The sequence below is a fragment of the Pseudorasbora parva genome, chromosome 8 (genome assembly GCF_024679245.1).
Source record: "Pseudorasbora parva isolate DD20220531a chromosome 8, ASM2467924v1, whole genome shotgun sequence".
NCBI classification, from domain to species: Eukaryota; Metazoa; Chordata; class Actinopteri; order Cypriniformes; family Gobionidae; genus Pseudorasbora; species Pseudorasbora parva.
In genome coordinates, this window is record NC_090179.1 from 21,871,977 (window position 1) to 21,889,005 (window position 17,029).

Consider the following 17,029-nt stretch of genomic DNA (forward strand, 5'->3'; position numbering starts at 1 on the left):
CCAACTTGCGAAGGAGAACTTGGAACAGGTACTTTAATGACAACTCACAGGGAACATGCAGAAACACCGGTATACATGTAACCTATGGACAAACACTGAGGGAAAACTGAGGACTAAATACACAGAGGCAAGCGAGGTAATTAACTGGACACAGGTGATGGAAATGACTAATCAGACAGACTGGGAAAAAACTAGGGGTGCATCTCAATTAGCTTCCTAGTTCAGTTGTCAGGGCACTGATCAGGGAGTCAGCCCATTGACTAATGTCCTGATCAGTGCCCTGACTAGTGAACTAGGGAGCTGATTGAGATGCAGGGTAGGTCACAGGAACAAAACTACAAGCACTGAAAACCATAGACCTGTAACACAGCTTATAATAAAATGCACCATATAAAAATATAATATTTTTAGCTGACCCACTGTCTCAAATTAGATTTAATTAATTCATTATCATTTTGTTTATTTTTTTTCCATAATTTTTTTAGCAAACAAGTACACAGTTTTGTAAACTTTGAAAACCCAACAATATATATATATATATACACACACATACAAATATATACACACAGTACAGGCCAAAAGTTTGGACATTACTATTTGTAATGTTTTTGAAAGAAGTTTCTTCTGCTCATCAAGCCTGCATTTATTTGATCAAAATACAGATTTTTTTTAAATATTGTGATATATTATTACAATTTAAAATAATTGGTTTTCAATTTATTATACTTTAAATGATCATTTATTCCTGCTATCAAAGCTAAATTTTCAGTATCATTCCTCCAGTCTTCAGTGTCACATGATCCTTCAGAAATCATTCTAATATGATGATTCATTTTCAAAGTTGGAAACAGTTCTGCTGCTTTAAAAAATGTTCATAACCTGTGATACTTTTTTATAATACTTTGATGAATAAAACGTAATAAAAATACAACAATATACACTACTGGTCAGTAATTTGGGGTCAATCATTTTTTTTCTTTCTTTTTTTGAAATAAAGCAATAACTTTATTCAGCAAGGATGTGTTAAACTGATAAAAATTGATAGTAAAGGAGATTTATATTATTTGAAAATATGTTTTTATTTTGAATAAATGCAGTTCTTCTGAACCTTTTATTAATCAAATATATTAGGCAGCTGAACTGTTTCCAACACTCATAATAAATCTGAATATTAGAATGATTTCTGAAGGATCATGTGTGACACTGTAGACTGGAGGAATGATACTGAAAATTCAGCTTTGCATCACAGAAATAAATGATAATTGAAAGTATAATACATTGAAAACCAAATATTTTAAATTGTAATAATATATATCATTAAAAGAGGACCAACATAGTAGCGCTTCAATAAATATGCCATTTTTATTCATGAAATCTATTGCATCTAATAGCAATAGCAGAGCAGAATGTTCATATGGTCTCTCTCTGCGCCCATTGTTCTCAGTTTGTTTAGCATCTGCTGTCCATTTTCATCCTGGAGTTAAAGTCCATATTCTCTCCAAACCTAAGAGCAGAAATGTGAACCATTAAAAGCATATGCACCTCTGACGGTGCAATACTGCTGTTTACAGAAAGCAATACTTTGATGGTGTTCAGCAAAACCTGCATCATAATAACAACATCAATAAGAAAAACAACAATAACATTCATATAAAACCACTCTGCAAAACAGCGTTTTTTCACAATCAAGAGATATATAGCAATATTTCATTTCACTCAGGTCTATGAAATAGCATGATACTTTCATTATGGATTCTGCGAGCTCACCTTTGAAGCAGCTCTGTGAATTATTGAGTGCCTGCGTGCCAGTCGATCAATATCTCTTGAATAGCCTCCTCCAATGACAGTGGCCACAGGGATGCCCTTTTTAATGACTGTCTGAAGTACATAAAGATCCCTCTGGTAAAGTCCTGAGTCGGGTAAAATGGACAGACATTAAAGGGTCAATTGCATAAAACACTGTTTCGATTATTATGATAGCTGATATGTATTTGCATAATAGAGTGGAATGATTCACCTTCGTCTGTGAGACGAAGTCTTCCAAGTTCATCCTCCCAGTGTGGATCCACTCCAGAATCATACAGCACCAGATCCGGGTGGAATGTCTCCAGTAACCAAGGGAGATGTTCCTGGACTGCACAGAAAATTGCATTTTACCACAGATAGGCTTATTTAATAGTGATATATGTAAATGTTTTGAAACGTCACAAGTTATATACTTGTGTTTTTATGTAGGTGCAAAGTGAGTCAAGAGTGAAATAAATTGCACCTCTGGAAAGATACTCTTTGTCTTCAGTGCCATCTTCTAAACTGACATCTAGGTCACTCTGCTGCTTTCGCAAAGGAAAGTTTTTCCCACAATGCACTGAGAAGGTAAAAACATTGGGTTCGTCCTTAAAGATGAATGCTGTGCCATCACCCTAGTGAACGCAGGAAAGGAACACATCTGTAATTTGGGAAAACAACTGCATCTTGGTCAGCACTAAAATAATTCTGTTGGCTTCTCCCGCCAGTAAACACATCAGAGATTGGGTGATACCACTTATTTAGTTTTTTAATACGATGCACTTTCAAAGACCAGTATCGTCAATATACTGATACTGATACCTCTACTCTAAACTGACCATTAAATTACTAAAAGAAAAATCAGTAATGATATCCACTTAAGATTATATTTGAAAGGCATTTTAACATTCAATACGCCTTATAATTGCAACTTATTACATTATATTTTTGTTTACACATGGTTAAAATATGTTATACTGTAATGCTAACCACAGAAATCAACAAATAATATAATTGAATTTCGATCACTGTAGTAAAACCATGGTTCTTTTTTATAAGAGAGTGACAGGCTGTTGCACCCATAACATTTTTATTCTGACAGTGTATGATTTATATTAACATTAGTTACAGAATAGAACATTATCAATATGAACTTTCAATTTAAATAAATGTAATAGCACAGACTTTGTAGGCTACCATTTCAGATTGTTCACGGGTTTTTGCTGTCTTCTCATGAGCATTGGTCTGGGCTGTGATTCCAAAAAAAAAAATCAATGGTTTCTTATGATACTTTTGGGAAACCCAGCCCTGTTTGAACGCAGTGTCATCAGTGAGCCAACACTCTCTGTGATTGATTGGTGCTGTCTCACAGGAAACTGGCTCTATCTTACACAATTATTCACTAACATAGGTTATACGCCCAATTCAATGCATATTGCACGTAATTTATTTGTTAAATAATCAAAATCACTGGTAAAAAAAAAACACCTTAGTATCAATACTTTTTATATGATTATCTACTCGCATCAGTATTGATATATCAGTACTTCATAGCGATATGCCCATCACTAGCACAATTTTAGATAGACTGAGAATCACAATTTTTTGGTTTCAACGAGATTCTCAACTGATTCTGAACAGACAACTTGAACAAAATATGTAATTTACTAAAGGTTCTGACAAAATGTTAATAGCTTTTTAAAAATGTTTAAAAGGGTCCTATAATTCCCTTTCACACAATATGTAATGTAAGTCTCAGGTGTCCCCAGAATGTGTGTGGGAAGTTTCAGTAAAAACTACACCTTGGATTATTTATTATAGAATGTTTTGAAAGCCCCGATTTGGCTGGCAGCAAAAACTCATGGTTTTCATTTGTTCCCCTTGAAATGCAAATGAGCTCCTAGTTTGGATAAACGACAACAACAACTGAAGTGTGGAGAATCTCACACAGAGAGTAGAATTTACAAAGATGGATGAATACCAACTTCATTTTCAGAACATGTAAGTACTGCACGTTATATTTTGTAAATATACGTAAATAGCTTTAGTGAATGTGCTGGTTAGGATGCTCTACAGTGGCAAAAATTACTATTGTCTCTATTCACAGAGATCACACCAATGTCATTAGTTTTATTTTTAAGAAGTACTAAAAGTGCGCCTTTGAATTGTACAGGCGGTGAGCAGATTCAGGTTAAAAATAAGCTCTGGTCTGTGTGAATACAATAAATCAGCTTTAGCCACATTAGCACATTCAGAAAGTCGATTTGCAAACACACATTATAAAGTGCAGTACTTGTTTCTTCTGGATATGAAGTTGGATCATGAAGAGTTGGATTTGGTCCATCTTTGAGAAGCAACTTTTGTGCAAATCCTGCGTTTTCTGACCCTCGTTTGCAAAGCAGTCCAGTGATTTGCACAAATGGTTTCTTGGGTACATTCCCATCACAACTGAAATTAATCCACTGCATCTTCAGATGCCAGGAGTTTATTATTACAGTCCAAAACAGAACAGTTTTATGATGAGACATTTTATGATGAGACATTTTATGACTAGCTGCTCTAGTCTACTTTTGCAATGGAGCTAGAACTGGTACACCGTTTTCACTTTACAAAACAAAATGGTGGCGTTGAGGATGGACATGTGCAGATTAAGGGGTAGTAACTAGGGGAGCGAAATATGAGTGGCTCATTTTTTCACATGCTTGCAGTGAAAGGCTTACCAAAACAAAGATACTAGGTTGTTCTTTTTCACTTTTTCTTGGTTGGTAGATTCACCGGGGACCTAATTATAGCACTTAAATGCGGAAACAGTCATGATATCGCCTCTTTAATGAAAAAAATCAGTTTGAATGAATGATTCATTGACTCACTCATAATGAATCACTCATTGATGAAACAACATTTTTAAACAAATCTCTTGAATGAATGATTCAATGAGAAATAAATGTTTTTACTTGTCGCCACCTACTGGTGTAAGGATGTAATGGACACAATCAATACAAATACAAATTGTCAATTTTGATTTAAATTTAAGCCGACTAAAACAATTCTGACTCAAAAAAAAAAGAAGAAGTACCTGATGTACATCCAGATCGACGATGAGAATCTTCCTCTTGGATGTGGACTCGTCCATCAAGTGTTTGGCGGCCACAGCCAAGTCATTGAAGAGGCAGAAGCCTGCGCCGAAGCCTGGAAAGGCATGATGGGTCCCTCCGGCTGTACTGCACGCCAGTCCCCTCTCCAGGGCGATCTCTCCTGCCAGCACAGTGCCACCTGGACCACGAGATATATTAAATAATGTCCTGGCTCTTCCAAGCCATTAGATTTTAGATTTTGAAGCCCAAAAAAGCACATCCATCCATTATAAAAGTGCTCCACACGGTTCCAGGGGGCTAACAAAGAACTTCTGAAGCGAAGCGATGGGTTTGTGTAAGAAAAATATCCATATTTAAAACTTAATAAACTAAAATAACTAGCTTCTGGTAGTTGGCTGTGTGCATGTCAACTTATGGCAAAAGAGTAACCCCTAACATATATATATATATATATATATATATATATATATATATATATATATATATATATATATATATATATATATATATATATATACATATACACATATACATATATATATATATATATATATATATATATATATATATATATATATATATATATATATATATAAAAAGGTAATTTTCATTTTTGGGTGAACTATCCCTTACAAACAGTGTTTCATAAGAAAATTAAGATTTCATTATGACAATTTTTATAACAAAAAGGGTCTATTCTGTAATGCTAATAATATTAAAATATATTATACATTTCATTTGTAAAGTATAATTTTAAATGTACGTCACTGTAGTATTTCTTGTAATTTATATATACTTTTTTTAATAATAATATTTAATGTAAAATGTATATATCAGTTGTTACAAAAATACAACTATTAAACATAATTTTTCATTCATTTAAATAATGCTGCAACAATAGGCCTAAATAATACAAAATATTCACATTTGTATTTTGAGATTAAATGACCAAGACAATAATGAGGTTCACCCCATAGCTTTGAGTTTCAGTACTAAATGACATACCCGTTTCATATCGGCAGCGTTGAACTAAACCAGAACTCCAAGGAAATCCAGTCCGTCTCTGATCTTTCTCGCTGATTTTTCCACTGATAAAGTTGGACAGGTACTCCTCAGTATGCACACATCCCAAAAGCCCTTTGGAGCCAATCTTAGGGGCCCACACCTATAAGACGGTGTCAAGTAGAAGTTTTGTTAAACCCGTGTGCTAAAACAAGTTACAGATTCACCAAACATGTCCAACCTGTTTATCTGTTATGACTTGATCCCTGAACAGACTCTCCAGGACTTTGGGGAACTTTCTCATGGGAAACCTGTGGTTTTCAGGGAGGTCACATATGTACTTGACATGATGAACTACAGGAAGTGCTTTTGATTCAAGGCAAGCCTGAGAAAAACAGATGCAAATGAGCTGCAGCAATTCACTGCAATGGGCTGTTAGTAAATGCCATGTCTGGACTTGTTTTACACCATGGGGGGGTTAATGTGATAATATCGAGGAAATATTACATGTTCAGCGTTGAAAGACCTCCTCCATGCCCCATGCAATTGGTTTCGTTTCAGAAGTGTTTCATTTCGGACCACATGTATGCATTTAATAGTTGTTCTATACGTAGACTGTTGACATAATAAATGCAACATTGCTGCATAACAGTGCTACAAATGGCATGCAGTTACACAATCAGCAACTATTGAATAACAATCGAGAGATAGAGATACATGAGATTTTTAACGCTTTCTGAATCAGATTGAATGTTATTGAAGATACGCACGTAAGAATACAGATCATCAGCCAGGAAAGATCGGACTAAAAGTGTGTTGCATACGCTCGTATTTTTCTTGTTGTAATGGAAGTGTGCTACTGCCACCCTCTGTTGAGGAGTGAGGCATTGACAAACAGGACATCAAATTATTTTGTCATAGTGCAAAAAATTTTTTTGTTTTGTTTTATTCTACATTAATTAAGGATATTGCCCACTTGAAGGAAATATTGGACATAATAAACAAACAGTCATGTAAGTATAAGTGTCCTAAATAGGGTACTTGGCAGATGGGTCTTGTACCATCTTAGTCTGTAAAGTTTAAACCTGGATAAGTTGAATTGACAGTAAGTATTGAAAGTATTGTGCACTTCAAAAAATGTAAATTAATTTAACATACAATGTTTTGTAATATCAATTAATTTGAAGTTATTACAGTTAGTCGGCTATATTTAAGTTCAAATATCAGTTTCCAAGTAAAAGTTCAAACAATTTTTTGTATTTTATTTATTTATTTGTTATACTATACAAGTTTGGGGGAGGCATGGTCTGGAGATAAACCTCATAATTTGAGTTCATTTAACATTTAACTTTTAAGTAATGCAGTTAAAATTACATGTATAATTATATAGTAATAAAACATTTGAATTAGATACAAAATATGGGTTTACAGTACACACAGAAAAATAGGGTGTCAAAATTGAACCTTTAGGGGTACAACAGCTTGTTGCTGGGGCAGTACCCTTAAAAGGACATCTTTGTACCATAAAAAGGTTCAGAGTGGTACGCATTTGTACTCAAAGGTACTAATATGCACCTTTTAGGAGTAAAAAAGGTGCAAAGATGTCCTTTTGACATCATCACAAAAATGAACTGATGAGCTCTCGTGATGAGAGCTGAGGTAATCACGACCACACTCGCAGCATACATTCACAACGCGAGTTCAGTCTGGCGCGTTTCAGTTCATGCCTTTGCAAGCTTAACTTTCATAGAAATTAATTTGAGAAGTTAAAAGACTTCCATTGCTCACCATAGCTCCATTTAAATGAATGCCTGTAGCTGCCAGCTGAGCTCTGAGTGTGATCTCCATCCCCCATGCGTGGGTTCAAAACATGCGGAGATGGCTCCCTCTGCTGGCTGTAGTCTTTAGCCTTTGGCCAAACATTCCTCCTATGATGCAAATATCGTCAATTTGCATCATAGGAGGAATTTTGCCAGAAATAAAATGCATAAATCTCTTGTCTCAGAGGGATATGAGGGGGGAAAGCACAATAATTTGAATATACTCCAGGGTTTCTACTGATACAAAGCCTTATGCTAATCGCTGAAGTAACCCTTTAAGGGAATAACATAGTTTAATATGAAAAACGGTGGAGTATCCCTTTAATCTATCAACTAGCTCTGCTTCAACTTCGTTGCTCTGGTTGGTTGTAGCGTTATCCTATTGCATGCAGAGGGACTTTGAAAGACAACCATTCATCCTGCCCCCCGGATTAAGCCCTTCCAACGGTGTGTTCCCAGACCCAGCTTCATCTTGATGTGGGTCGGGCTTGTCAGGCTAATAAACTCCACAAACTCTAACGGGCCAATTTAAATTTACATATTCTCTTTGTTAATTTTACTTAACTTAGATAATTCCATTCATGTAAAATATTCTTTAATAAAAATATGAGTGTAAATTTCACTTGTTGTTTTTTTCAGTGAAGAACTAGACTTTGAACACTGGTACACTTGCACACAATCAGGACGCGTAAATACATTTGAACATTTGACCTCTCTTAATTATTACTATAATTCTTTATATGCCATATTTGATCTTTGCCCAGGACAACCTGAATGTTATTTCCTGATCTTATGCGTATAAATATGACCCATCTTCCTTCAATAAATATGAGAATATTATAGTTTTGCAGAGGCTCTGTGTCTGCTTGGGGTTTTCAACTGATGACTGATCGCATTGAGGATTCAGACCTGAAAATTTATCTAACACTTGCCATACACACTTGACATTAAGTAAATTATAAAAGCACAGCTGTTTCTGGAACTTCACAAAATCTTCCTCTGAGATTCTGAAGGCAACAATTTGAAAAACAAAGGTGAGTTTTGAAACCCTCTGAATACATTTTCTACCTAAAGTATTTGTGTGCTTTGTCTTTTTAATGCATTGAGAATAGCAGTGAGTGCATGCAGACATTTAACATTTCCAGCTTATTCATTTCAGGTTCATCATGGCAGTGCTGAGAAGTTTTCTGCTTCTTTTCATTATCTTCTCCATGGGGAATGCAGCAGGTAACCAACATATTTATTTGTAAAAACTCTTGCTATCTACAAACATTTAGGAAATGTACAATATTCAGTTGACTAATATTTGCATGATTAACAAGGGATTTACAGTCTAAAGTACACATATTTTCAGCACAATCACATGAACATAAAATAAGCTATACATAAAAGCATTATTTGCTGTGAATATTACAAGAACCCTAACCTTTATGTACTGGGTGCAGTTGATTTTTCCAGAAGATGCCCTGCTGGCTGGACAAATTTTGGACTCCGATGCTACAAGTACATCTCTCAATCAGCTAACTGGATCACAGCACAGGTAATGCGTTACAACAAGGTGATTTTGCAACATGATCTCATGAGAATACATACCTTTTTTAGGTAAAGTGTGATTCTACAACACATACATTTACTTACGTTTTCATACACAACGTACAATATTGCCGTATTGACAGCATTGAAACATAAATTATTTACGTATTGACAGCACTAAAATATTTACATATCCGTGTGAATGTGTAGCAGCTCCCATGCATGAATAATAACATTTATTTTTGTAATTGTCATATAAAAAAAGACTATAGCAGAGATAAGGAGAGCTGCAGAAATGTCTCTTCGGGCCACCAAGGAGACGGCCAAATCCATCGGCCATTCTATGGCAGCCCTGGTGGCCATGGAGAGACACTTGTAGTTTAATCTTTCTAAAATAAAAGACAGAGATAAAAAAATTCTGTAAGACTCGGATGTGTTTTGGGATGGCCTCTTTGACGACTCCGTAAATACGGTCGTCGAGAGGTTCCAAGAAGCCAAAAAACAAGCGGCTGCATTTCATTGGTTTCTCCCCCGTAATTCTCATCCTTCTGGGGCTGCGACACCAATAAAGGACGAGAGATCACCAGACTTGGATTTGACAATGAGTTGTGTTTACGTTTTATTATGTGTGTGCATGGCAGTTGTCCATCAGGGTCTGCCCACAATACTTTCGTTGTGTTTGGTTAAAGTCTTTTGAATGTTTGCCGGTTCCCGCCTCTTTCTTCCCCCCCGAACATACTGTATTACAATTTCTATGTCCAAATTACTATTACACATACACACAACAACAATATGCCATTTGACTCATCACGTCACCACAGCTGTGACATTGCAACTTTTGTTGATGCCTCTCATAGCCCAGATGGAGCAAGCATTGCAGGAGTAGCAGTAAAAATAAAGTTGTGGAGTGGAGTATATGAAATTGTTGACAACGAGTCTTTAAAGGCACAGCCTGTTTCATTAGTCCATTCATGACGCTGCTGGTGTTGAGAGAGGTGCAAGATAAAAAATAAAGCATTTTAATTGGAATGATTTTAGTGTGTATGATTTATTGCGGGCACGGGTCGGGTAACGGGACAAATATTAACGGGTCTGGGCGGGTGCGGATTTAATTTTGATACTTTCACGGGTCAAGGGTCGGATCTGGTGCTAAACCTTGCGGGTACAGGCAGGGGTGGGGCTCCAAAAATGGACCCCTGCAGGACTCTGATGCCCGAGGCACCCGCCTGCCCTTGGTGCCATCGGGGGACCGCTATGCCAACCCTGCCACCTCCAGTGCTACAGGGTGCAGCAGTCCACATGCTCGCGCCCTCCCAGGAAGGCCCACTGTGGGTCAGTTCAGTTGCTCCCTGCCTGTGCGCTGTTTCAGGACACTGAGCTGACCGCTCAGAAAACACCAGAGGCCAGCCTCGAGAGGTTGGTTCCCTTAGTAGATTTTCTGGCAGAATGAGAACTTCTACAGAATTCAACTCAAATTGGTTCCTGCAGACTGTAGAAAAAGGGTACAGAATTCAGTTCGGGTCACACCCGCCCAGGTTCAACGGGTTAGTACCCACGGTGGTCAACCCCGAGCAGGCTCTGGTAATGGAACAGGAACTGCAGGCTCTTCTGCGAAAAGAGGCTATAGAAAGGGTCCCTCCCCACAGCAGAGAGTCTGGGTTTTACAGCCTATTCTAGATCTGCGTCAGTTAAACCAAGCAGTAAAAAAAAATCTAAATTCAAAATGCTCACTCTAAAGCAGATCGTGTGCCAGATCAGGTCAGAGGATTGGTGTGTCACAATAGATTTAAAAGACACGTACCTCACGTCGCCGTCCTTCTGCAACACAGGAATTTCCTCAAGTTTGCTATCTGAGGTGAAGCATACCAATATCAGCTTCTTCCATTCAGCCTAGCGTTATCGCCCGCACCGTCACAAAGTGCGTGGATGCAGCTCTGGCTCCGTTAAGACTCCAGGGGATCCGTGTGCTAAATTATATAGACGACTGGCTCATTCTGGCTCAGTCAGAACAACTGGAGGTTCAGCATAGAGATGCTGTTCTCGCCCACATGAAGGTGTTGGAACTAAGGCTAAATATAATGAAAAGTATGTGAACACCTCAACAAAATCTTACTTTTCTGGGCGTAGTGTGGGACACAAAGACTATGAGAGCTCATCGGACGTCCACCAGGGTAAATTCGATCCTGGGAGCTGTAAGCAGGATAAAGCTAGGCCAGTCACTCACTGTAAAGCAGTTCCAGAAACTACTGGGCTTGATGGCAGCAGCATCCAATGTGATACCTTTTGCCCTGCTGTACATGAGGCTCTTACAGTGGTGACTCAGGACCAGGGGCTTCTCTCCGAGGGGGTGGTGCGGCCTTGATGTGGTGATGTGGAAGTATCCTTGGTTCCTGTCCCAAGGTCCAGTATTGTGGGTTCCTTGTCACTTAACGCTAACGACGGATGCATCCCTTAGTAGTTGGGGAGCAGTCATGAGTGGTCGCTCGGTGCACGGTCTGTGGATCAGCCATCAGCTTTTGTGGCACATAAACCAGCTGGAGTTGATGGCAGTGTTCCTGGCACTCAGGCATTTTTTCCCAGACCTGAGGGGGCACCATGTATTGGTCCGCATGGACAATACAGCCCTATATAAATCGCCAGGGGTGTGTGATATCGCGCCAGCTTTGGAGGCTGGCGCATCAAGTTCTGGTTTGGACCCAGGGGAAACTGCTATCAGTTCGAGCAATATAGATTTCAGGGTACCTGAACAGGACGGAAGACTTCCTGTCGAGGCAGGGAGTAGTGCCGGGGGAATGGAGACTCCACCCCAAGGTGGTGGAACTCCTTTGGAGTCGCTTCGGCTGAGCACAGGTGGATCCGTTTGCATGCGTGAGACAACGCACTGTCCCCTGTATTATTCCCTCACGCATCCGGCCCCTCTGGGGTTGAATGCCATGGTGCAGACATGGCCAAGGCTGCGTCTCTATGCATTTCCCCCTCTGGCATTGCTCCCAGGAGTGCTGGAGAGATTACGCCGGGACGGGGCTCGGCTACTATTTATAGCCTGTTCTGGCCGGGGGAAATATGGCTGTCCGACATTGTGTCTCTCCTTGAAGGTCCCCAGTGGGAAATCCTGATCAGGAGGGACCTCACCCATGGGTAACTCGCTTCCTCCGTGGAACACTGAGGTTAAGGCCTGCAGCGTGCTCGAGGGTACCGACCTGGGACCTGGCCATAATTCTAGAAGGCTTAACTCTGGCCCCATTTGAGCCCCTTGAAGAAGTGCCAGAAAAATGACTTTCTTCTGACGATTTTGTCCCTTAAGAGAAAATCTGGGATTTATAGGCATTGTCGGTTGCCCCCTCTTTTCTTGAGTTTGCACCTGGTATGGTGAAAGTTTTCCTCTTCCTGAATGAGAAATATGTACCTAAGGTCGCCACTAATGTAGCAGGCCCAATAATGTTGGAGGCTTTCTCTCCACCTCCTTTCCAGAACCCAGACCAGGAGAAACTGCACCTATCCAAACGTTTCAGCACCTATTTCAGCACCTATCCAAACGTACATAAACATACATTTTGTGTCTTTGAAAGTTACGTATTAATACCTACATATTAACAATGAGACCAGGCTGGATTTTGTCACTTTATGGCAGGTGTCTTTAACTACATATATATTTTTGGTGATGTGGGTTTATGGGTAATGAAAGGTCAATAGTGTAATCATCGATCTAATTACAGAAATCGATTACGGTTATAAGTGCATTGTATCAAATTATTAATTTAAATATTAGTACATATGAAAGAGACTTAATATAAAGTGGGAATTGGGGTGATATTTCTATTTTTCTTAAGTAAAACTTTCTTTTCTGCTGATAATTTATACAGAAAACTGATAATGAGCAAATGATCAATCACAGCAGACTTTGTTTGCAAATGTCTAAAAGAACACTTATGCTTTATGCTAAAAATATTTGATTTTGTATTGACAATAAAAAATATCTTTTTAGAGAAACTGTCAAAGTCTTGGTGCGAATCTCGCATCTGTGCGTAATAAACTGGAAAATGATGTTCTGCTCAGTCTGATACCTTCTTCCACACGTACTTGGCTTGGTGCTCATGATGGCGTACAAGTAAGTTCAATTATGTGTCCTAAAGAGACCTATTTGTCTTAAAAAGCAAAATGGTTCTAATGAAGATGGTTTGATTTAATTAGCTTCTTTCTGATGTCTGACTATAGTAGTGCACTCTTTGTATTCCCTATCTTCACTCTTAAGGACGGACAGTGGCTGTGGAGTGATGGAACTGCGTTTTTATATTCCAACTGGTGCTCTGGAGAACCTAACAATTTAGATGTTCCTGAGAACTGTTTGGAGATCAACTACTCCTGTAAGAATGCAGTCTGTTTTTCTTTTAATACTTTCTATTATAATTTACAATACTACAATTTAATACCATTTGGATTATTTTGATTTTAACACCATAATGATCAGAATAACTTATTTCATTATTTCACCCTACAGCTAACCATTGCTGGAATGATGTGCGCTGTTCACGCTCAAAGCCTTATGTTTGTGCTAAGGACCTGAGAGATTGTTTGTAGTCATCATATTGCAAAAATGTTATTCTGAAATCAAATATCTTATCTTTAAAGGGTTAGTTCACCCACAAATTAAAATTAGATCATTAATTAGTCACCCTCATGTCGTTCGACACCCGTAAGACCTCCGTTCATCTTCGGATATTTCTGTTGAAATCCGATGGCTCAGAAAGCCCTCCATTGACCACAATGTAATTTCGTCTCTCAAGACCTATAATAGGGACTAAAGACGTCGTTAAAAAGTCCATCTTACTATAGTGGTTTTACAATATTTTCATGAAGCAACAAGAATAGTTTTTGTGCGCAAAAAACACACTAAATAACGATTTATATAGAGATGGCTGATTTCAAAACACTGCTTTGTAATGCTTTATGAATCAGTGTATTGTATCAGCAGTTCGGATCACCAAAGTCATGTGATTTCAGCAGTTTGGCGGTTTGACATGCGATCCGAATCATGAATCAGTACCAGGCCCGGATTGGCTAATCGGGAGCACCGGGAAAATTCCCGGTGGGCCGGTCTGTTTTTGTGGCCGCGAGGGCCGTTGTTGTCTTGGCACTTGGTTGAACTATGGATGCTGTCCCTATTGGCTGCCTGCATTCACAGCAGCCCCACTTTTTTATTTTACCGCAGTCCCACTCTTTTTATTTATTATTTTACCGCAGTCCCACTCTTTTTATTTATTATTTTACCGCAGTCCCACTCTTTTTATTTATTATTTTACCGCAGTCCCACTCTTTTTATTTATTATTTTACCGCAGTCCCACTCTTTTTTACTTAATATTTTCTCACAGAGTGCAGCCTGCAGGTTTAATGATGACGTGATTATATTTTGACTCCCTGGCCCCGCCCCCGATGCAGCGCCTTGAAAGTTGCTCAAAATAAAAAAGTCAGATAAAAATGGGTAATAGGAAGCGCAAAGGCGGCGCTGAAAAGGCCAGAATAAAAAAAATAAGAAGGCTCTGGAAACTGACACGGCCAAATGTTCTAAGCTGTGCACATTGTTACTCAAAAAAACAAATGATGACGACGGCCGGTAAGTAGTAATTATCACGTTAAGGTAGTTAGGAGCAGTGCAAGATGCGATCGCGCAAAACAATGCTGTCTGCAAACCACGTTCATGTATGAAACTTTTTCTTAGCTCTTCAGCAGCAGCCGCCTCTAGTCCGTTTTGCTGCTAATAGTGAAGAGCAAGGCTCAGTAACGCTACCAAGCTCCAGTCATGAGCCAGCCCAACACACCAGAATGGGCAGGTAGGATTGTCATTCAGAAGAACTAATAGGAAGAGCCCTGCTCAATGAAAAATGCCCTGAGATAATAATGATGACCTGATGATTCAGCAATACATTAATGAAACTGAGTGACTTGATTTGAAAGCTTTGTAAAAAGGGGGTATTTGTGTTAAGAAATAAATGTAACAAATTTCATTTAGTGTCAGAAAGCGAGCGAGGACCCAGTTGTGAAGATTAGCTCTTACTGTGAAACACAGTTAAACTGCTATTTACTAGACAAGTGAAATGACATAAGAAATTTGTCAAAAAAACTAAAAATCTTTTCTTCATTTCAATGTTTGGATATTTATGAATTCTAATACTTAAAAAAAAGAGAGATTGATACTGTCCTGTTATTTACGGTTCTAATAAATCTTCACTGTGAAGCAAAACTTAAGCTACTGTTTTTGCACTGAATTGAAAATTATATTTTTCAAAAATACAAAGATTTATAACTTAGGGGGGGGGGGGGGGGGGGTGAAATGCTGTTTCATGCATACTGATCTTTTTACACTGTTAAATACTTGGATTCCCATCCTAAACATAGACAAAGTTTCAAAAACTAATGTTGGACGTTTGATAGAGTATTTCTGTGTTAAAAATACTCCTTCCGGTTTCTCACAAGTTTCGGAGAGTTTTTTTCGAGTATGGCTCGGTTTGACGTTAATAGAACGGAAGGTCCTTGTATGGGCCGTACGGGCTCTTCTCCCGGTAGGGTGCGCGCGCGTGACTGGAGCGAGAGGAAATGCACGCCGTAAACACTGCTCTCAGGTGCAGATCCAGTCCTCCGCGAAGACTTATGTCGCGCGCCACTCTCCACTTTATTCCTATGGGTGACGTCGAGCGACTTCAATGCTTCAGCACAGCATTCCGGGAAGGCAGCGCTGCATTTGAACCGATTTGAACGCAGAAATGACGGGAAGCTTCAAGGCATCGCTACAGTCGCGTCTCAAAGTGGATTTCCACGCCACTGCTGTAACAGGACTTCACCAAATCATACCAAAGAAGTGTGTTTTTGACAGAGCGGTCCCAGCGATAAAGGTTCGGTCCTGCTTTGGAAGCAGCCGGTGAGTAAATCTGCTTCAAATTTCTCTGCTATTGGCTCGTCGCGTGAGTAAACATCAGTAAACGACATGATCGTGTGCTTCGTCATTCAAATGCGCTAACGGTTACTCCATTGTTGTTCTGTATAACGTTACACTAGTCTGACTCTGACGTGCAAAACCGTTTTGCTTGCTACTTCTAAGGTCTAGTCGCATACAATAGTCCACAAACCGAATCATGCCCTCATAAACTGTGCGTAAAGACACACAAAGGGCCCTAAATACAGTACATACCACAGAGACGGACGTCCTGATGTTGCCGTTTCTCCTGTTCAATTTATTTCCACGCTTGAGGACGTCACCACTTTGTGCGCATCGTCTTTACTCCGCCCACACGATATGCCTCCAGGCGCTCAGTTTTTTCCCGGAAAGACTCGGAACAGCCTATATTTCTTTTATAAATATGATAAAACTAAAGACTTTTCGGAGATATGAAGGATGCAATACTACTCTATAGGTACTCAAGATTGACATGAGATTGACTGAAACTGAGTGTTTCACCCCCCCTTTAAGCCCCGAAGCTTCAGGAAGAAATGTTTTGAAATCAGGCATCACTAAATAAATAGTTTTTTCCTTTTTTTTTTTTTTTGCGCACAAAAACTATTCTTGTCGCTTCAAAAATAATTGTAGAACCACTGTAGTGAGATGGACTTTGTAACAACGTCTTTAGTGCCTTTATGGGTCTTGAGAGAGGAAATTAATGGAGGCCTTTCTGAGCCATCAGATTAAAAAAATAAAATAATTATATATATATATATATATATTGGCTGTCAAATGACATGAGGGTGAGTAATTAATGAGAGAATTCTCATTTTTAGGTGAACTAACCCTTTTAGTAAAGGGC

The 17,029-nt window shown here is 38.8% G+C and overlaps 2 protein-coding genes across 3 annotated transcripts in view; one reads left to right on the plus strand and one right to left on the minus strand.

Annotated features, from left to right (window-relative positions):
- Positions 1–16: 16 nt before the first annotated feature.
- Positions 17–17,029, minus strand: part of hdac12 (histone deacetylase 12) — a 41,852-nt gene continuing 24,839 nt past the window's right edge. Inside the window, exons 1-8 of one of the 2 annotated variants that reach the window (XM_067451670.1) lie at positions 6,390–6,711; positions 6,124–6,267; positions 5,886–6,045; positions 4,862–5,058; positions 2,270–2,420; positions 2,018–2,134; positions 1,768–1,910; positions 17–1,504 (exon numbers count right to left, since the gene is read on the minus strand). In XM_067451670.1, the coding sequence (XP_067307771.1) occupies positions 1,481–1,504; positions 1,768–1,910; positions 2,018–2,134; positions 2,270–2,420; positions 4,862–5,058; positions 5,886–6,045; positions 6,124–6,267; positions 6,390–6,521 (1,068 nt within the window). In that variant the 5' untranslated portion in view covers positions 6,522–6,711 and the 3' untranslated portion in view covers positions 17–1,480. Of the gene's footprint in view, positions 1,505–1,767; positions 1,911–2,017; positions 2,135–2,269; positions 2,421–4,861; positions 5,059–5,885; positions 6,046–6,123; positions 6,268–6,389; positions 6,712–17,029 lie in introns of those variants that run through there. The other variant, XM_067451671.1, reaches the window with a different exon arrangement.
- LOC137084513 (ladderlectin-like) lies at positions 8,863–13,813 on the plus strand. Its single transcript, XM_067450787.1, has 5 exons — positions 8,863–8,929; positions 9,148–9,242; positions 13,221–13,343; positions 13,488–13,599; positions 13,734–13,813. Exons 1-5 carry the CDS (start codon positions 8,869–8,871, stop codon positions 13,811–13,813), a joined length of 471 nt encoding a protein of 156 aa, XP_067306888.1. The 5' UTR covers positions 8,863–8,868.

Coding starts and splice junctions, on each gene's coding strand:
- LOC137084513 (XM_067450787.1), top strand. CDS start 8,869: ATGGCAGTGCTGAGAAGTTTTCTGCTTCTTTTCATTATCTTCTCCATG. Junction 13,344..13,487: donor GTGCTCATGATGGCGTACAA/GTAAGTTCAATT, acceptor TTCACTCTTAAG/GACGGACAGTGGCTGTGGAG. Junction 13,600..13,733: donor TTTGGAGATCAACTACTCCT/GTAAGAATGCAG, acceptor TTCACCCTACAG/CTAACCATTGCTGGAATGAT.